The 22,302-nt window shown below is 42.0% G+C and overlaps 1 protein-coding gene across 1 annotated transcript in view; it reads left to right on the forward strand.

The window, feature by feature from the left end:
- DIP2B (disco interacting protein 2 homolog B) overlaps nucleotides 1-22,302 on the forward strand; it is a 259,279-nt gene that overhangs the window by 108,611 nt on the left and 128,366 nt on the right. The window contains exon 2 of the mRNA XM_025402060.1: nucleotides 19,712-19,783. Within this exon, the coding sequence (XP_025257845.1) occupies nucleotides 19,712-19,783 (72 nt within the window). The remainder of the gene's footprint in view (nucleotides 1-19,711; nucleotides 19,784-22,302) is intronic.

The raw sequence follows: 22,302 nt of genomic DNA on the forward strand, positions 1-22,302 counted from the left end.
TATTTTTGAGACAGAATCTCACTCTGTCACCCACGCTGGAGTGCAGTGGCGCAATCTTGGCTCACTGCAACCTCCGCCTCCTGGGTTCACGCCATTCTCCTTCCTCAGCCTCCTGAGTAGCTGGGAGTGTAGGCGCTCGCCACTACGCCCGGCTAATTTTTTGTATTCTTTAGTAGAGAAAGGGTTTCACTGTGTTAGCCAGGATGATCTCAATCTGACCTCATGATCCGCCCGCCTTGGCCTCCCAAAGTGCTGGGATTACAGGCGTGAGCCACCGCGCCCGGCCAACATTTATTTATTGTCTGCTCTGGACCAAGTAGTCTGTTGGGAGCTTTGCATAGATTATCTTCCTTAATCCTGTGAACAGTCCCATGAGAAAAGTGCAGATTTCCCTATTTTACAGATAGAAAAAAACAAGGACCCAGGAAACTTAACTAACATATCCAAAGAGACAGCTAGTAAATGATAAGCTGGGTTTGGAACCTAGATGTTTCTGACTTCCACAGCATTACACAGATATGGAATGGAAGATCTAGACATTTTTAAACATTAAGACAAATTTTGAAGATAATCTCATTACTTCTTTTTTTTAATCAAATCAAGTCTTTCCTATGATTTTTCTTCCTTTCCTTTTCTTGACAGCATCCCCTTTATACTACTGAAAAGAAGGCCAGTGCTCTATCAGCTATATTCAGTGGTTTTAAGATCTTTCGGCTAAGGTGAGGGTTTTTGTTCAAACACAGTCTTGCTCTGAAGTGTAATCAAATATAATCAGTAAAAGCAGAGTGGTTGAAACTTGGAGAATTTCCTAAAATTACCTATAGCTGTAGTACTGCAAGCTCTTAGTCTGAAAACAGAGGAAACACATCATTCTTCACATAATTTGCTTATTTTCTGGGTTTTCTGTTTGTTTTGTTTTGAGACGGAATCTCGCTGTGTCGCCCAGGCCGGAGTGCAGTGGCGCAATTTCGACTCACTGCAACCTCTGCCTCCCGGGTTCAAGTGATTCTCCTGCCTTAGCCTTCTGAGTAGCTGGGACTACAGGTGTGCGCCACTACGCCGGGCTAATTTTGTATTTTTCATAGAGACGAGTTTTACTATGTTGGCCAGGCTAGTCTCAAACTCCTGACCTCCAGTGATGTGCCCACCTTGGCCTCCCAAAATGTTGGGATTACAGGTATGAGCCACTGCTTCGGGCCACAATTTGCTTATTTTCAAATAAGCTGTAGTCTTTCAACAATTAGCAAGTTAGTATTTGGAATTCGTGTCCACCAGTTATTTTTAACTAATAGTTTATTTAGATAATATCTTGATGGGAAAGTCTTAGCATATCCAATGGTTGCTGTTTTAACTGCAAGAATAAAAAGAAACACAAGCATAATTTAGAAAAGCTATTTTGATTATGCTGAAATCTTTCATGGAAACAGCATCTATCAGAAATAGTAACACTAGTGGCCAGGTGAGGTGGGTCACACCTGTAATTCCAGCACTTTGGGAGGCTGAGGTAGTTGGATCACATGAGGCCAGGAGTTCGAGAACAGCCTGGCCAACATGGTGAAACCCCGTTTCTACTGAAAATACAAAACTTAGCTGGGCGTGGTGGTGCATGCCTGTAGTCCCAGCTACTCTGGAGGCTGAGGCAGGAGAATTGCTTAAACTTGGGAGGCGGAGGTTACAATGAGCCGAGTTCTCGCCACTGTACTCCACCCTGGGTGATACAGCAAGCAGTCTCAAAAAAAAAAAAAAAAAAAAAGAAAAACAAATAGTAACACTAGCACACTCTGTTGATCAACTAGTTCAACTCTCTTAATGTGTGTTCCTAGATAATTTTACATTAGTTTTAAAGTTTCTTTGCAATACTCTGATTTCAAAGAAGTAAACCATATTTACTTTTGTAAGAATCTAGCCTAGAACAAAATGTCATTTATGTAAGCAGAAACAGTGCAAAAAATATTAACTGGGCATGGTGGCTCACGTCTGTAATCCCAGCACTTTGGGAGGCCAGCACTTTGGAAGGCCGAGATGGGTGGATCACCTGAGGTCAGGAGTTTGAGACCAGCCTGGCCAATATGGTGAAACCCCATCTCTACTAAAAATACAAAAATTAGCCAGGTGTGCTGATGGGCGCCTGTAATTCCAGCTACTCAGGAGGCTGAGGCAAGAGAATCACTTCAACCTGGGAGGCGGAGGTTGCAGTGAGCCCAGATTGTGCCATTGCCCTCCAGCCTGCGTGACAGAGCGACACTCCATCTCAAATATAATAATAATAATAAAAATTATCAAGAGGATTAACAATGAAAAGTTTATAAGGGATTTGTCTCTTATACATAAGAATTAAATTAGCTTTTAAAAGTTTTAGTACCATGGTTTATGGTTCTGGTAGAGACACCAAGTAGCAGCAATTATTTGTTACTACTTGACTGAAAGTTGTCTCATTTACTTTGTATTTGTTGGACAACGGGTTTAAGTCCATGTAGCAGAGACCCCAAATAACAGGTACTTAAAACAAGATAGAAGTTGATTTCTAGGTCATGCCATGGTCTGAACTAGTACAGCAACTCTGCTTCATGAGGGCACTGGGCAGCAGGCCCTTCTATCCTGTTCCTTCATCATCTGCTGGTCTGGCTCTTCACCCTTAGTCCAATATAGCTGATTACCACATTCCATTTTACCCATTGGGAGGGGAGAAAGAGAAGGGAGGATACACCCATTCCATTTAAGAGCAAGACCTGGAAGTTGCACACATTCTTTCTGTTGATATTACATTGGCCAGACCTTAGTAATTTGACCATACCTAGCTATGAGGGGACTGGGAAATGTTGTCTTTGTTCTGAGTAGTTGATTGCCCAGCTAACCACCCTATTGTGGAAAACAAAAGAAGAGATAGGATGGACCACTTATCTCTCCTCAAATCCCTTGGCATACAAACTGTTGTGGTTGTCTTTTTTTCTTTTATGCTTGGCTTTTATAATGATGTGTCCTGTTTCATGTTCTGTTAAAACACCATGTTCATTACTGAACAAAAGCTTCATTCTGAAAAAACTGCATTACAAGAAAATTTGTTATAAATAATAAAGGAAATAAGTAAATCATATTCCAAATTCACAATGCCAAAGTATTTTTAATGCAGGAATTTTAATAAAGTTTTTAAGAATTCTATAGATATAGCTATAACACCTCAATGTAAATGACCAAACCCAGCTTTCGGTTATTTCTAATTTTTATTCTAGAATAATGATTTTTTAAATTACTACTATCACCGTCACCGTAAGGAATGGTTAGACTGCCTAATATCACATTTCCATGTGTTGATAGCATTGGTAGTATGTTATTTTTTCATAATATTCAGATGTGTGGTGGTATTTGTTTGGGGAGTGACAGCAGGCAAAGAATGGTGGGTAGAGTTTTTTTGTTACTAGGAGTAGTGTTTTTTTCCTTTTAATTGCTAGTTTTGATTGTGATTAGTACAATGGGTGAAATACAGGAAATATCTGCTAGAACTCTGAAGTATTATTCCTTGCATTGTTGTCTTTGCTATTTTAGGATAAGGAATGTGTTGTTTCACCCCCCTCCTCCAAGTGAAACTGCATGAAAGTAAAATTTTCTTTAGTGATACTGGAGATGTAAATATCTTTTTTTTTTTTTTTTGAGATGGGAGTCTTGCTCTGTCATCTAGGCTGGAGTGCAGTGGCGTGATCTTGGCTCCCTGCAACCTCCGCCTCCCAGGTTCAAGCAATTCTCTGCCTCAGCCTCCCGAGTAGCTGGGATTACAGGTGCCTGCCACCACCCCCGGCTAATTTTTTTGTAATTTTAGTAGAGATGGGTTCCACCATCTTGGCCAGGCTGGTCTTGAATTTCTGACCTTGTGATCCATCCGCCTTGGCCTCCTAAAGTGTTGGGATTACAGGCGTGAGCCACCATGCTTGGCCAACGTTAAATATCTTTAGGGGGACAATAGGCACGCAGATTAAAGAAAGTATTGTATATCAGCCAGGCCAAAAGTTTTATCTCCTAAACTTTGGTGGATAGGTGTTTATAAAATTGCAAATCATTTATAAGAATCCTTAAGCAGTTCATCATAGTTCTTTGTTTCACTCTATTTTAAGTGCTTTCTTGCCTGCTAAAGGATATCAGCTCTTGTACTACTAAAATGCCCTGGACAGCTTTCTGTTACAAATTTATAGCTGCAAGATCATTTTTATTCTTTTTGGTTGCTTCTCCACCCTTCCTTGAGCCTCTATTCCTAAGAGTGTTATTAACGTTTAACATTTATTCTTTTGCTGAGGCTGCATTGAGGGGCGTGGGTTGTTTTTATTTAATCTTTAAAAATAGTGACCACCAGCTAGTTACTTAAAATTTTGCCAGGAAAAGAGGAACCAGAAGCAGCAGCTGGCTGTCTTTGTTGACTGTACGATCCAGAGTGGACCCAGTGGGTTTGGGAGCTCCCTTTCCCTCCCCACCACTGCCTCCAGTGGTTTTATTCTCTTCTTTTTACCTACCCCCAGTACTAGATCCCTTCAGTCGCTCTTTCACCCCTGAACTTCCACCACCACCATGTCCCCCAAAGCCATTCCCTGGACCAGCAATAATTTATTTAGTTTCTGCCCCTCCCTTGGGCTTTTAGGAAGAAATGCCCAAGAAAACTTCAGTTTTAGCATTTTCTTTACAGTCTTCTATATTCTTGATCACTTGTCATTGCTTTTGTCTTTATGTCTAGGTACAAAGTAAGAAAAGAAAAGCAGATAACAGGCCAGGTGTGGCGGCTCTTGCCTATAATCCCAGGACTTTAGGAAGCCAAGGCAGGAAGATTGCTTGAACCCAAGACCCCGCCTCTAAAAAAGAAAAAAAAAAAAAGAAAAGCAGATATCTTGGCCAGGGGAGGTGGCTCACATGTGTGATCTCAGCACTTTGGGAGGCTGAGGTGGGTGGCACCCCGTCTCTACAAAAAATTAGCAGCGCATTGTGGCATGCACCTGTAGTCCCAGCTCCTTGGGAGGCTGAGATGGGAATGGGTCAAGGCTGCAGTGAGCTGTAATTGCACGACTGCACTCCAGCCTGGGCCACAGGGTGAGATCCTGTTTCAAAAAGAAGAGCAGATTGGGAAATAGGCAAGGAGAATTAGCCTAGGAGGAACCTTTACACCCTCCTGAGGGCCCTTCCGTGATTTCTTTCAGCATTCTTTCCTTTTGGAATCCTGTTATTTCTTATTGAGGGTGACATCTTCTGCCATCCCAAGATGAATTCTGAGTATATTTTTCATAGTAACTTTTTTTTTTTTGTTAGGGGGACAGTCTCGCTCTGTCCCCCCAGGCTGGAGTGCAGTGGTGCCATCTTGGCTCACTGCAACCTCTGTCTCCTGGGCTCAAGTGATTCTCCTGCCTCAGCCTCCCGAGTAGCTGAGATTACAGGTGTGCACCACCACGCCCGGCTAATTTTTGTATTTTTATTAGAGATGGGGTTTCACCACGTTGACCAGGGTTGTCTTGAACTCCTGGCCTCAAGTGATCTTCCCGCCTCAGCCCACCAAAGTCTTGGGATTACAGGCGTGAGCCACCACACCCAGCCTTTCCCATAGTAACTTTGAAAAGTTATAGAAATTAGGCTGATATACTGCAAATTATTTATTCAACAGTATTTATTGCTGATTGGTTGATTACTGATTAATAAATACTTGCTAGCCTGGATCATTGCTTCCTTCCATCCTGTTTTCCTGTTACACCCCAGCTATACGTTATTCAAACCATCAGCCTTCTCTCCCAGGCACTGCTGGAGACATTCACTAAACTGTGGAACATAACTAAAAACAATAATGTTCTCCCACCTCCCTTAACTCTCAGCACTGCCTGGTACAGTGTAAATTTATTTAGTTAACTTCCTCTGCCATTAGAGTAGCAAATGTCATTGAGTGCTTACTCTATGCTAGGAGCTAAGAACTTTGCATATATTATCTCTTTTAATCTTTATAATAACGTGTAGGTTCTGTTATCTTTGTTTTACAGTTGAGGAAATTGAGGCTTAGGGAAGTTAAGTTTTTCAGTCTCATAACTGGTCTATAATTGGTGGAGTTGGAGCTACAATCTATATTAACTTCAGAGCATGTGCCTCCCATTCCTGTAGTGGCTACTCTGAATATCTTTACCCAAACCCTCTCTTCCACCTCTTCATTCCTGTCAGCAAAGACCTTAGAGAGGCAGCACTGAGAGGTAGGTAAGAGTTTGGATGCTGGAGCCAGACCATCTGCTTTGAAGCTGGCTCTCACAGTGTTGTGTCCTTGTGCAGGCCAGTTAATTTCCCTGTGTCTCACTTTCCCACCTGGAAACTGAGACTCATAATACTCTCCATGGGATTGTTTTGAGGACTACATGGATTAATGTATGTGGATGCTTAGATGAATGGTGCCCAGAATGAACTAAGCAGTGAATGAATGTAGAGGGGAAAATAAACAAGAAAACCTTTTTTTTTTTTTTTTTGTTTTGTTTTGTTTTGTTTTGTTTTTTTTGAGACGGAGTCTTGCTCTTTCACCCAGGCTGGAGTGCAGTGGCCGGATCTCGGCTCACTGCAAGCTCCGCCTCCCAGGTTCACGCCATTCTCCTGCCTCAGCCTCCCGAGTAGCTGGGACTACAGGCACCCGCCACTTCGCCCGGCTAGTTTTTTGTATTTTTTTAGTAGAGACGGGGTTTCACCGTGTTAGCCAGGATGGTCTCGATCTCCTGACCTCGTGATCCGCCTGTCTCGGCCTCCCAAAGTGCTGGGATTACAGGCTTGAGCCACCGCGCCCGGCCTTTTAATAGGAACTTTTTATTTTTATTTTTATTTTTATTTTTTTTTTGAGACAGAGTCTTGCTCTGTCGCCCAGGTTGGAGTGCAGTGGCACAATCTTGGCTCACTGCAAGCTCCGCCTCCCGGTTTCTCACCATTCTCCTGCCAAACTACAGGTGCCCAACACCACGCCCAGCTAATTTTTCGTATTTTTAGTAGAGACAGGGTTTCACAGTGTTAGCCAGGATGGTCTCGATCTCCTGACCTTGTGATCCACCTGCCTCGGCCTCCCAAAGTGCTGGGATTACAGGCGTGAGCCACCACGCCCGGCCTGAAAACCTTTACTCTGACTCCTGTGCAGAAAGAAATTTAGAGGTTGTTAAGCCAGAGCCCTGTCATCTTCTGTCCTCACTCCCAGTGCTCCAACACCTGTACCTGCCTACCCATCTTCACCGTTTTTCTTAGAGAAAAGGTATCTCTAAAGTCCTACAGTGCTTTAAACCTTTGATACATCCTGATAAACACGGAAAATGATAATATTTGTTCAATACAGTGGGGTAAAAAGACTGCCTGTTTGAGGTGACTGGCTCAAGACTTTCAGTTCCCTGAAGCTCGGCTAAACTGCCCCAAGGGACTGAGTGTTAACATTTCCACACCCATAAAGCATCAGCGCAGATACCATATTCCCAGCACAGGTTGAGAAGCCCTGGCCCTAACCACTGACAACACTAACCCTTATCAAACTTGTAATTAAATCATTAATTATGGAATTCTTCTCGGATGTTTCTCCATGCTGGGAGAAACTGTAAACTTCATCACTATGCCTATAAATGTTGGACCCATGTCCCACTAAAGTGGTGCCTTGTACGTAGGAAGTTCTTAGTGTTTGTTGGTGGAATCAGTATCTTTCTAATAGCTTTCTTTGTAACTTACATATTTGTCCATCTTTAAGAAAAAGAAAAAAAAAACACCTGCTTTGACTCTAGCCTTCTGTAATACTACCCCATATCTCATTCCCTTTTTAACAAAACATTGAAAGAAGGAAATCTATTGCTGTCATTTCACCTCTTACTCATTCTTCAGTGTCCTAAATAATCTGTTTTCTTCCTTCACTGTTCCTTTAAAAGTGTTCTTAACTGGGCCACTGATGATCTACCTGCCAAATCCCGTAGTTATTTTTTGATCCTTATTTTATATTTGTGACAGTGTACACTCATCTTCTCTCTGCCTCCATTTTCCTCATTCCCTCCTGGTCTCCCCACTGTGTGTCAGCACAGTCTCCATTTCCTCTGCCTATTCTTTAAATGTTAGTTTACCCCAGGATTCCTTTTCTGGCTGCCTTCTTCTCTCATGCTGCATTCCTTCTGGGTGATATCATTCACACCCAAGGCTTCAGCTACCACCTCCTACGCTTGATGGTTCTAAAATCTATATATCCATTCTAGAGTTTCTCTCTCCTGTTGCCTGCTGGATATCTTCCCTTGTTTTTGACTTGCCATATGTAACAGTGCCAGACAAATGGCATTCATCCAACATTGAGCTAAAGCAGCCTTAGAGCCCATGAGATCCTTATTCCTACAGATGAAGAGACTGAGGACCAGACACGTATAGTGGCTTGCTCAGTATCAGATAAATAGTTTGTAACAAAATGGGGAGGAAAACCTAAGTCTTTGGACACTGGGACTTGAACACAAATTTATAAACTTATGCCAAACACAGAATGGTGATGTTTACTGCCTCATTGGAAAAACCCTCTTCCACTCTGGCCTAGGCAACCTGCTTTTGCGATCCCCATGCTGTGGCAGTGGCAGTACTCTCCTTACTTGTGTTTTTCCCTGTACATCTTTGGTTTCCAGAGCAGTATGAATTGGCTACCAACAAAATTCTTCATCTCTTTAAAAGTTTTCACTTTTTTTGTGCCTGCCAAAGGACATACTTAGATTTTGATCATTGTTAATTTTATCTAGACTGTTGATAAAGATTGCCTGGCACATGCACCATTTAATTCAGATTCAGTGATTGGTATAGATGCTATTACTTATTGCCTGGTTTTAAAAAAATTGCTCCAATTGATGCAAGAATAAAAGCAGAATAGTTGGAAAATAACTAGCTGTTAACGCTAGAAACGGTTTTCTAATCTTTAGAGAAAAATTACCAAGATAAAGGGGGAAAGAAGAAGCCATAATGAAATTACTTTTCTTCCCCTCGCCATTTTTTTTTTTCTGAAAGTTTGGCAACATTTGTAATTAGATGCAGGTAGCACTGTTTTGTGCATAATGGCATGGTTTATTTACATACATTTACATATATGCATTTTAACTGATTTCTGCTCATTTCTGGTTTAGATATTTGTATACTCCTCTTTGCGACATCAGTTTTCCTTCTTTTAGGCCCTTGGCATCCAAAGGCACTAACTTTGTTGGCTCTTAGTGCTGAGCCTAGTACCATGATCTGAGTCTAGCACCGTGGAGCAACTTAAGTGATACTTGATGCATTCTGTCATATTTTTTTAAGAGAGAATTTAACAACCCAGAATTTTCTAGATAATCCTTTTAAAGGTAGTTATTCTTAGGACTTAAGGGTGGGGTTGGGGCTGGGGAGTTGTCAACTAAAACAAGTTGAGTATGTGCTGTGTGCCAGGGACTTTTGCATTCATTCTCTCATTGAAGACTCATTATAAACACTCAAGGTAGAAGTTATTCCAGTTTTACCTATTAGGAGGCTAAGGCACAAAGTTGTTAAGTAACTTGTCAAGAAGTAAGTAAATGGCAGACTCAGCATTCAAACCCAGATCTGTTTCATGCTAGAACCCGTGCTTTTTCTATGGACTGAACCATCCCCTGGATTCCACCTGTCCCTTTGAAGCCTTCAGGTGATTATGTATAGCAAACGTCTTATTTGCAGGCATGGTTTTTCTAAGTGGACAAATAAACATACCTTTTGCATTAGATGGATTAATTTAACCAGCACCTGATGATGAGACTTACAGATCAGTTTCTCAGTGTTTTAAGTGTTTTACTTTGTTGCTTTTTGTTTGAACTTGCTTGGTGCCTTAGGTGAAATACCATTTGTAAGAAGTCACGTATGTTTGACCTAGAAAACAGGGCTGTGCAGCCAAAGCAATTCTATAGTATGTGTTTGCGGAGAAAGCAGTCTGTGCTTATTTTCTAGTTCTTGACATGGAAAATGTCTAGTCATTGTCCTAAATGAGGTGAGAGGATATCTAATGAGAATGGAAATTTGAATGTCCTGAAGTTAATTTCCTTGAAAAATCGTGCGTAAGATTAGCAAGGTTGAGTTAAAACTATAGCTTTTACAGACTGCCCGTTGAAGACTTTGAGAACCACTGATTTTATTCCAAAAAAAAAATTAGATAAAATAAAAATTTTCATCTTCTTTCAACAGATTGAAGTAGTTTAACAGAGCTTTATTTCTGGCTAAACTATGAAAATGTTATATCTTTTTACTGTTTTCTTCATAAGATTAATTCTACCTCTGTGTAGAAGGAAACTCCAGAGAGGTTTTAAAATAATTCAAGGTTGCAAATTCTTTGGAATCCCATTGGACACTTTCAATAAGATACAGCAAGAAAAATAGGGGAAGACAGAGGCCAGGAGCTGGTTTAAGGGTTAAGGTCCTTGTTTTGTATGACTGTGAGCTTCATTTCGTATGTTTGTGAGCCTTTCTAGATCACCTCTGGAAAGAGAATATTTGAAGATGGGCGGCTGCTATGTATGTTGCATTGGATGGAATTATCATTGTGAGGAGAACATGATAAAATATAATAATGACATTTTTATCTTCTAGCCAGCATGTCCTGGATAGTATTCACATCCTCTGCCTTTTTCAGCTTTGCTTTAAGATTGCCCTCATTCACATTCTCGGCTATATTTTTATCTCTTTCTCTTTATTCGTCTACTTGTACCCCTCATGTATGAGTAGTGATAACCCTAGTCCTATTCCCCATCTCCAGCCATAGCCAACACGAACCACCTTCCTGGTCTAAAATTTACATGTAAAGAATAGAATAGGATGATTAGATTCAGGTATAGATTTGAAGATGTTGACTCTTTATAAGTTTTATTTTAGTCTCTCATTTATTTCTCTCCTAATTACTCCTTAACAAAACAGAACGGCCACATTCTATGTAAATGAATATTTAGTAATGATGTATAATGATTTTTTTTTGCTATTTTTAAAACACCAATTGGACACAGTTTCCGTAGTTGGCTGTCTGGTTTAAAAGATGAAAGGGGTCGGGTGCAGTGGCTCATGCCTATATTCTTAGCACTTTGGGAGGCCAAGGCAGGTGGATCACTTGAGTTCAGGAGTTGGAGACCAGCCTGGCCAACATGATGAAACCCTATCTTTACTAAAAAGATAAAAATTAGCTGGGAGTAGTGACACTTGCCTGTAGTCCCAGCTACTTGGGAAGCTGAGGCAGGAGAACTCTTGAACCCCAGAGGTGGAGGTTGCAGTGATCCAAGATTGCACCACTGCACTCTAGCCTGGGCAACAGAGAGAGATTGCGTTTCAAAAAAAAAAAAAAAAAAAAAGATGAAAGAGATTAAAAGAGACAGTTCAGCCAGGGTCTTGTTGAGGAGCAGAAGAATTGTTAATACATTTTGGAATGTCATCTATATTTTGAAGTGATTCATGATAATTGCTTATGTTGTTTATTTATGGACAACAGGTTTTATTTTCTAAAATTGCATCTGATTTAGGGGCCACCTACAAATAGCAACGGACAAAGAACAGTAAGAAAAAGGCAGAGATTCTAGTCTAGCTTAGGCAGGACATGTATATTTTCACATCTCAGTTTCTTGTTCTCATGAAGGTAATGCCTTTTCCATTTATTGAAGAAGGTTTTCAGCCAAATCAAATGATTTTATATCAGAATGTTTTGAAAAGTTAAAGAATAAAAAATAAAAAAAGTTAAAAGAATGTTTCGAAAAGTTAGGTTGGTGGTGGTGTTATATAGTGCCATTTTTTGAAGAGTGAAGTAAATTGATGGGCCCATGAGGCGACTATCAGCCCTCAACGTCAAGTGTCTGAGGATTTCGTGGTGAGGCACAAATGGCCAAGTCCTGCCTCAGCTTAGGCTGCAGGAGCAGCAGTAGGTCCATCTCTGTTCATCAGTGATTGAAATTACAGCTTCTATATCTGTTGTTCCAAGCATGCCACTCTTTTCCAAACTCTGGGTTTGATAAACTGTGCCTTCACCCTCAGTGTCTATCTCTCCTGATGGTCATCCTTTCAAGACCTAACCCAAGAGCAACTTTTGTGATGTCTTCTCAATCTTTCTGAAGTAGAATTTGGAGCGTCTCTCTAAAAATGAATATATGGTAGTGTTTAAGAGCAGGGGCTCTGGAGCCAATTCTGCCTGGATTCAGATCCTGATCACAGCACTTACTAGGTGTGACTGTAGGCAAATTGCTTAAACTTCTGTGCCTCACTGTCCTCACCTATAAAATGAGAAAAATGATGATAATATCACCTGATAGGGCTGTTGTGAGGCTCTTGGAACAGAGACTGATACATAGGAGGCCCTTGATAGGTGTTATTTTACTTATATGTTCTTTTTTTTTTTTTTTTTTTTTTTGAGGCGGAGTTTCACTCTTGTTGCCCAGGCTGGAGTGCAATGGCACGATCTCGGCTCACCACAACCTCCGCCTCCCAGTTTCAAGCAATTCTCCTGCCTCAGCCTCCCTAGTAGCTGGGATTATAGGCATGGGCCACCGCGCCCAGCTAATTTTGTATTTTTAGTAGAGACGGAGTTTCTCCATGTTGGTCAGGCTGGTCTCGAACTCCCGACCTCAGGTGATCCACCCGCCTCGGCCTCCCAAAGTGCTGGGATTACAGGCGTGAGCCACTGCGCCCGGCCTACTTATATGTTCTTATCGAGTATTATAATTTTCGTTACCATTCTCTCCTTGCTCCCATGGGACTTTGCACATAATCTTGAGTGTAGCACTTGCACTTTTATGGTAATATTTGTTTAGACTGGGAACTCCTTGAAGGTGAAGATACTATTTTATTTGTCTTTGCTTAGTGACCTGCATAGCATCCATTCAGTGCTCAAAAATGCTTTTCTTTCCTTCCCAAAGTACCCCCCACCCTCCATCATCACCCCTGATTGCATAGCTGTGACTTTGAAGCAGGGTTGCATGGCACATGCTCTTTTATTTCCACTGGGGCAGGAAGTTTATGGCTGCAGCTGTAACCCTTGCTGTCTGTCCATTAAGATTGTTCCCAACAGAAAAAGTTATACATATGACTTGATGACCCTCCAGAATTTTTCAGATGTTGTGTTTATTTAGCCCCTAATTGCTCAAGGTACTGCACAAGGTCATAAACGAAAGTTACTTAGCATTGCCCCATTTCTCTGGGAGATAGGAATCCTGAACAACTACCAAACATGGCTCTGCCTATACAGAGCCAGTCAGCAGCAGAGTAAAACTAGCAAACGACTAAGTGACTGTATCATTAGGAATTTATATCACCTTTCTGATAAGAGAATGAAAAGCCAGACCCAAACCAAATGTCTGCTCTGTAAAGCATTTCTTTCCCTACTCTGGCCAAGATCGCAATGCTACCTTCTGGGTTCCAGAAGGTGCTGCATTTGTGTGCATGTCTCCCATGGCGCTTAATTATGGAGTGTTAGTCATGTTTGTTTGCCTCTGCCTCTTCTCTGTGACGTAATTGTCTACCCCTACCCCCACTTGGCCAGTAGGGTAGGCTTTTAGTCAATGTTTGTTGATGTTATTTTCTGTAGTCCAGACCCTATATTTTAAATCACAGTGAAAACTTTGCAAGGGAGAGACTCTTCCCCATTTAACAAATGTAGAAACTGAGGCTCTGCTGAGTGCATTAGCTCACACCTGTAATCCCAACACTTTGGGAGGCCAAGGCAGGAGGATTGCTTGAGCCCAGGAGTTTGAGACCAGCCTGGGCAATAGTGAGACCCTTGTCTCTATAAAAAAAAACTTTTTAAAAATTAGCTGGTTGTGATAGCACGCCCATCTGGTCCCAGCCACTCAGGAGGCTGAGGCAGGAGGGTCACTTGAGCCCACAAGTGAGCCATGATCGTGCCACTGCACTCCAGCCTGGGTGACAGAGTGAGAGCCTGTCTTAGAAAAAGAAAGAAACAGATTTATCAAGAAATAAAACTTGTCAAGAGTCCTTTTGCCTCAAATGTGGTTCTGTCTAGCTCAGACCCTTGAGCTTCATCACAGCACGCTGTCACCCACCTCTCTGGTGTAAATACACACCTAACTGCTCACTACTTATGCGACCGTTCTCCTTACCACCTTGTGGCTTTTAGGAGGCTTGGGTGGCTGGCAGGCTCACGAACACCTTCTCACAGCCCTCTCTCAATCAACTTGAAGATGATTTGTGGGCCACTTGTGCCAAGCTGTTTTCATGGTGAGGAGAGAAGTTGGAAACATATGTCCTTTATACTCAGTCTCACACATGTGTCTTTCTGTATGTCTGCCTCTGGCGGTTGAAGACTGTGGTAATTCTGATGCAGCTGGAGAGTCTCACAGCGTGTGGGTCCCAGACTTGCCACGACCAGTCTCTTGTTGGTTTAGGTCAGTGTCTTCATACAAGGCTCTGTGCCTGCCTCCACTCCTGCCAAGCGCTACAGGCACCTAGACAAAAGACGTTACTCTAGTGGGAGGGGAAGGCTAATCCTCCCTGTATTTGTTTATTTCTCAAAAAAACTTGAACAACAGGTTTACCTTAGACATACGCCATTTTAATGCAAATTTTATATAGGCATCATTATGATTCTCCTTCTTGTTCTATATGCCAGATGGCAAAAAGTCTGTTCTGAGTAAGAAAGCCTGTGGTGTGACTCAGTGTCTGAACTCCAGAGGTTCCATGCTCTCCCTTGAGGCTGGATAGCCCAGCCAGCATTCTTCCCCCTCCTCCCAATCAGTTCCCCCCTCACATTCAGTCTGCAGAACCATCCAGCATACCCCGGACAGGATTCCTCACTGCAGCAATTTCCAAACTTGCCTGGCTTTAGGACTCATTGGAAGATGCTTGTTAGAAGTAGAGATTTCTGGATCTTAATTCAGACTTAGTGCATCAGAGTCTCCATGGGAGGGGTCTGGGAATTTGTATTTTTGCAAGTTCCTTGGGAGAATCTTAAAAATTGGACAAGGTTGGAAAACATTGCTATAGTGCAGCAAAATCTGTGTAAGTACAGGTGGTGAGGATGATTTAAGAGCACGGACTATAGGTGGCAACCACAGAAATGTGAAATAACAGATTCTCACTGAATTCCTTCTGTCTGGTCTTGCCCTCTAGCTAAGGGATGTATCTATATCTGGCTTGGAGTTCTCTAGCTTTTAGTGCCTTGTGATTTATATACTGTTCCTCTCTTCAGGCAGTCCAAGCATTGCTTTTTTGTTCACCTTTAAGGTCTGTCAAGTTTTAGTAAACTTCTGGTCCACTAAATTCCATTCCCTGAGCCTTTCAGCTGTTGCTAAAGATCTCTTTTTCTCCCATTTCTAGTTTTCCACCCAAGTACACATGTCTCTTTGATTTATTGTTCTCTCACTGCCTCCATTTTATTAATTCATTCAGTCACTCGTTCAACAAGCGTCTATTGTGCCAGGCTGTGGGCGGGCTACAGCGATGAACAAGACACAATCCCTGCCCTCAAGTGCACAGTCTAGCAGGGAGACATGGGGTGTAAACACATAATTAAAATACCAGTGGTGTGCTAAGTGCTATCACAGACATGTATGCAGATTTGTAGGCGCACTAGGAGGAAGTAGTGGAAGGCACCACAGAGGGGTGACTTTTGAGCAGGGTCTTGTAGTCAGAAAAGGGGGAGGGCATTTTAAAGTAACTGTTGGCCTAGCGTCATAGTCCTCACATTCTCACTGCAGCTCAGCTTCTTCCAGGTCTCCTTAACTTCTTTGCTCGTTTGTGGATCTGATGGAGCTAATTGGCTGAACCAGACTCTCTTGATTGACCTCTTTCAAAACCTGAGGTGGTTAGTAGTTGATTAACGTCCAGGATACCAAATCTAACAGATTGTCCCACGATCATTTACTGACAGTGCCTGACTGAGACTTAAGCACTGAAGAAAGCTTTTTAAAGGCCTTTCACTTTGTCACTTTGCCAGATGTGTTCTGAGCCATCAGAAGTGGCCTTTGTGCCAGGGTAGGGGGTGGAGGTAGGGGATCTTGTGAGTGGGGAATGGAACAGGAGAATGCTCTAGTATTTCTTTTACAATAAAAGACATGGTTTCCTGTTTCTAATGACGGTTTCCTTGGTAGGCTTCTGTACCCCTGTTAGCTGTATGTACTGTCTGAAATTCCCCAAAGTCTTGAGTTGGCTAATTTGAAAAGGTTTAATTAATTTTTTTTTAACAAAAATTCACAGTTTCTGTATTTCACTAGGGAAACAGATGAAGGACCATTGTGATTAAATTTGTATAGTGTAGTAAGTAGTCATGATTGAAGTTTTAAAATATTTATTGTTTCTTGAAATAATGTTCATTGTAGAAAAATTAGAAATAAGAGCAAAAAGGAAAGAAGGAAAAGAAACTATAAAACCACTTCATAATCTTGCAAGCCATAACTAACCACTGTTAATATTTTGGTGTGTAAACATGCACATTTTTCTAGTGCATACATAGAAAAAAATTTTACATGTGTGCAAACACATTATTCTTTTTTTTTTTTTGGAGACAGAGTTTCACTCTTGTTGCCTAGGCTGGAGTATAATGGCGTGATCTCGGCTCACCGCAGTAACCTCTGCTTCCTGAGTTCAAGCTATTCTCCTGCCTCAGCCTCCCAAGTAGCTGAGACTACAGGCACGTGCCACCACTCCCAGCTAATTTTTGTATTTTTAGCAGAGGCGGGGTTTCACCATGTTGGCCAGGCTGGTCTTGAACTCCTGACCTCAGGTGATCTGCCTGCCTCGGCCTCCCAAAGTGTTGGGATTACAGGCGTGAGCCACCGCACCCAGCTATTTTTCTTTTCTTTTTTTTTCCCCCATCCGATGACCTATCAAAAATATTATTCTTAAAATTGAATGTACTGCGTAAACCATCTTGTTAGCAAATATACGCCTATGGACCATTCATTCTTAGAAAAATGTGTACTTTTGAGTTCATATAAATCAGGTTTATTTTTTAAAAAATTGAACTCTACTAAAGTATATAAAACAGGCCAGGTGTGGCTCATACCTGTAATTCTAGCACTTTGGGAGGCCAAGGTGAGAGGATTGCTTGAACCCAGGAGTTCAAGACCAGCCCAGACAACAAAGCGAAATTCTGTCTTGAGAAAAAATTCAAAAACTAGCCAGGCATGGTGGCACATGGCTATAGTCCCAGCCACTTGGGAGGCTGAGGTGAAGGTCCCTTGAGTCCAGGAATTTGAGGTTTGCCGTGAGCTATGATCACAACACTACACTCCCTCCAGCCTGGGTGATAGAGGGAGACCCTGCCTCCAAAATATATGTATCTACACACACACACACACACACACACACACACACACACACCCCCGTGAAAATCACCCAAGGATAAACAATTTAGTATATAGCCTTCCAGATTATTTTCTGTATATATGCAAACACAGCTCTTACTTTTTTTAAACAAAATTTTAATTTTTTACAGAATCATATTATGTTATACCTAGTGTTCTGCAGCTTGCCTTTTACACATAATGTATTACATCTCCCGTGGCAATATATTTGGATTACTTGCACATTATTACATAGATTAGGGTTTTTCATTCTCAGCACTATTGGCATTTGGGCTGGATAAATCTTTGTTGTAGGACACTGCAGGATGTTAGCAGCATCCCTCGCCTCTATCCCCTAGATGCCAGTAGCACCTCTTCTACCATGGTGACAAAAATGTTTCCCAACATTGTCACATGTCTCCTGGGGGACAAAACTCTCCTAGTTGAAAGCCACTGATATAGATGGTCTATAATATAAGCATGTAGATTGCTGCCAGTTTGTTTTTTTACTGTAAACAATAGAGCACAGGATACTTACTGATTTTTGTGCACGTGTGTGAATATTATCATTGAATAAATTCTTAGGAGTACAACTGCTGAATCAATTTTGATAGAAACTTGCAAATTAAGAGGATTGTATCATTTTATTTTTCAGCTGTATCCCAATGATTCCAAATCTCTCTTTCCTGAGTTCTAGATCCATAAAACCAACTGTTGATTAGCTGTCTCTTCTTGTGTGTCCCACAGGCCTGTCCTAAGCTTAACTCTTTTCTTCGACCTCACCAAACACACACCTCAAACAAGAAACCAGCTCCACCCTACTTTCTTTCTTTTTTCCTGAGACAGTCTTGCTCTGTCACCCAGGCTGGAGTGCAGTGGCGCGATTGCGGCTCACTTCAACCTCCACCTCCCGGGTTCAAGCAATTCTTCTGCCTCAGTCTCCTGAGTAGCTGGGATTACAGACATGCACCACCACACCGAGCTAATTTTTTGTATTTTTAGTAGAGACAGGATTTCACTGTGTTGGCCAGGTTGGTCTTGAACTCCTGACCTTGTCTGATCCACCTGCCTCGACCTACTGAAGTGCTGGGATTACAGGCATGAGCCACTGCACCCAGCTCCTACTTTCAACCAGTCAGCAAATCCTGTGGTCTTCCTCTTAATTCATTCACTTCGTTCATCCCTTCTACCACTATCTTTAATTCAAGTTACTACTTACTCTTACCCAGATCTCTGTGGTAGCACTGGAGCAACATCTACTCCTTCTGGTTTTTAGTCTTGGTTCCTGACAACGCATTCTCCTAGCAAGGGTGAACTTGCTGCAGTGCAGTGTTCTGCTCTAGCCCTTTTCAGTGATCCCTGCTTCCTCTCCACCATCCACTGCAGCATTGGAGGCTGAGGCCAACAGCACCTGACATTTGTCACCCTTGATTGCTAATTTGTATCCATCAAACATGCTTTTTTCCCCTCATAAGTGAATATTAAAATTTTGAATGTTTAAAGTACTTTTTATGCCACAATTTGACTTTTTTTCCTGTTTTATATATTAGGTTCTGTGTAAGGCTTCACGGTAAATAAAGTTATCTCTTATTTTAAAACGTTCTTTTTCAGAAAGCAGTGCTCTGTCATGTCACCTCCCCACATATCTTTCATCCCTCAGCTTTAAATCACTCATTCTCCCTTAACTTCCTCTTGTTTCTCTGCATTTCCTGTTCCTTTTAACCCTGCTCTCTACTCATCCATCTATTCCCGTTTCCTTAGTATCAAGTCCATTTCTTGCCACTTCAACTACAGATTTTCTCCTGTATTTATCAGTTTATCCTTATTGCATTTGTTAGTATATGCACTAATTTGTGTGTGCATCATACATACTTTTAAATTTAACCTTGTGGAAAAGAGAGCCACATGAATAAATAAGACAAAGCATTAAACTAAGGGGAGAGGGTGTGAGAATTCTAGTCCCAGGTTCCAGCACAGGTGTTAGGGTACAGAAAGCCCTTTTAATTATACCATCCAGAGCCTGAACTTTGTCTTCTCTTACTTTTATGTGGTTCTGTATAGCAATGTAAGTGAATATCTCAGAAACCAGTTGTACTCATTTGATAAAGTGAAACTCCAGAGAGAAATCATTGTCAGCCTTGCTGCATTCCATTTTGGGATATCTTAAATACCAAGGAAGCTGGGGATGCCTGGGAACTTGGGGATCTCTGTCATGGTATACAGCATATTGCTATGCAAGATTGGTTTTGGGACAAGCTCTATAGTATTCTACAGGAAGTCAGCTCCAAGCCTTTGGGAAATCATACATAGCAAAATCCTTGGCAAAGAACCATACATCTCCCCACCCCAACCCCCTGCCTCTATATGGGGTAGTTCTATAACTCTAATTAATTTTATTTTTACGGTGGAAAACCACAGAGTAAGAATAATGCATAACCTATTTCTGTTTCTTGCTATTTTAGGGGACATCACCCAGAAGGGCTATGAAAAGAAAAGGTCCAAACTCCTATCTCCTTACAGCCCGCAGACACAAGGTAGGCAATAAAAAATGGTTTCAACTTTTTCAGTATTTTTACACCAAAAAGATGCTGTCTTACAAGACCTCTATCATTTTTTTGTTCCTGTTTTTCCCTCCCTTCCTCACCAGGGGAGAGGAAAAAAACGGAAGGAAAGAAAGGAGGAAATGAATCTTAATTGAGCATCTGCTGTGTGCTAGGCGCTTTTAAAAATACCTAAGGTCATCAAATAATTTACACAGAACTTGGGTGGTAGTGTGTGAAAGACTATGCATAACTGAGATGATTCCGTGGCAGAAAATTCCAAGCCATGGAAACACCACATCGTATTTATGATGGTGCACAAACTGTGATGAAGAAGAGCAAGAGGGAGGAAGGAAGGACAGATCCAGTATCGAATGGCAATACTTGAGGATTAGGGGGCACAACCCTAAATGAACTTATAGACTAATTCAAAGCCAGACCCACTGCTTCTGTAGAGAGACTAGCACATTGTTTATATATCAGAAAGTCCTGAGTTAATTTCATGCTTAATTCCAAAGGGGTTGCTATAACCTTTGCCTCTAAGCAAGGCTGTCTCTAAACAATCGTCATAGTTTTTTGGCCGGGTGCTGTGGCTCAACGCCTGTAATCCCAGCACTTTGGGAGGCCGAGGTGGGCGAATCATGAAGTCAGGAGATCGAGACCACAGTGAAACCTTGTCTCTACTAAAAATACAAAAAATTAGCCTGGCGCGGTGGCAGGTACAAGTCCCAGCTACTTGGGAGGCTCAGCAGGAGAATGGAGTGAACCCGGGAGGCAGAGCTTGCAGTAAGCTATAGGTCGCGCCACTGCACTCCAACCTGGGTGACAGAGCGAGACTCTGTCTCAAAAAAAAAAAAAAAAGTCATATATTTAAAGTTACTCAGATTGCGGGATTTCCTTTGATAGCCTATTTCTCCTTTAATCACTTTTACTATAGAGTGTTTTGTGTTTATTTCTGATTTTCTCCCCGCTTCAACCACAGTGTGTTTCTGCAAGCCTGTTCTTTGTGGAACGAATGGCTTTTTTTTTTGCTGAATTATAAATACCATGAGGACTTTGTATCTCCCGCAGTTCTCATAGTAAGCTTTGCACAGGGTTTATGGTCTGTAAATATTGTTGAATGAACAGTGGAATAAATAAATAAATAAATAATGGTGGTATACCCATATATTTCACTGACGTGCTTGTTTTATTTCCTGTATTGTTCTTGGAAATACCTTCGTAGAGAAACTAGTAGGTCAATACACTAACAGCTAATTTAAGATATCTCAATGAATAGGTGTATGTAGAAATGAATTGAGAGAGAAGAGATGGAAGTTGGGCCAGCGACAGCGAATGAAAAGCCAGCTTTTGCTGAGCAAGGCATGACCTAGGGGTTGGGGAGGTTAGCCTGAGTTGCTGCTTATTGTGGATCTGGCCCATGCCTCTGATGGCCCAGAGATTTACTTGAGTCACTTGGTGTAAAAGCAATAGCTCAGCAAGAGGTATAATTGTAAAAAGGACCACAATTTGTTATCCATAGTCAGGCTACGCAGAAACCAAATCATGTTCAAAAATCAATTTATGAATTTACTATGAGAAATTTTTATTTTAGACAGAGTCTTGCTCTGTCACCCAGGCTGAAGTGCAGTGGTGCGATCATGGTTCACTAGAGCCTCAATCTGTCGAGTTCAAGTGATCCTCCTGCCTCAGCCTCCTGAGTAGCTGGAACTACAGGTGTGTGTAGAGTTGGGGTCTCACTTTATTGCCCAGGCTGGTCTTGAACTCCTGAGCTCAAGCAGTACACTGCCACCTCAGCCTCCCAGAGTATTGGGGTTATAGATGTGAGCCATCACACGTGGCCTATTATGAGAAATCTGTATGGTCAGCACATACTTGCCCCATGAGCAAGCCTATAAGGGGAACCAAATCATTTGCTTAGTGAGCATGGATTTGATGAATCAGTTGTTTAATTGCAGTAGGCCAAGGGAGTGTGGCATATCCCTCCCCCAGTAGGGATGGCCTTGCAGGTGACCTCACAGGGGAAATAGAAGTCATATGATGACAACTCCTTCAACTTCCTGATGCCACACTCCCACATCTGTGCCCTTCCATGATTACTTCCTTCCTTCTGGTTAAAAAGATTATCTGTCCCTCCGGGCCAAGGACAGTCCTTCTACCTATGCTTTGGATCCCAACCCCTCCTCCTTTTCCACAAACCTTATACTATCCAATGGCACCAAAGATAGGGCAGTGAGAGCAGTCTACCTGAGTGCAGTCAGTAAGGCACACAGTGTCTGTAGAGAACTTAAAAAGCAGTGATGGGCCGGGCGTGGAGGCTCACGCCTGTAATTCCAGCACTTCGGTAGGCCAAGGTGGGTGGATCACCTGAGGTCGAGTTCAAGACCAGCCTGGCCAACATGGTGAAACCCCATCTCTACTAAAAATATAAGAATTAGCCGGGTGTGGTGCTGCACACCTGTAATCTCAGCTACTCGGGACGCTGAGGCAGGAGAATCGCTTGAACACAGGAG

The sequence above is a fragment of the Theropithecus gelada genome, chromosome 11, assembly GCF_003255815.1.
Source record: "Theropithecus gelada isolate Dixy chromosome 11, Tgel_1.0, whole genome shotgun sequence".
Taxonomy (NCBI): domain Eukaryota; kingdom Metazoa; phylum Chordata; class Mammalia; order Primates; family Cercopithecidae; genus Theropithecus; species Theropithecus gelada.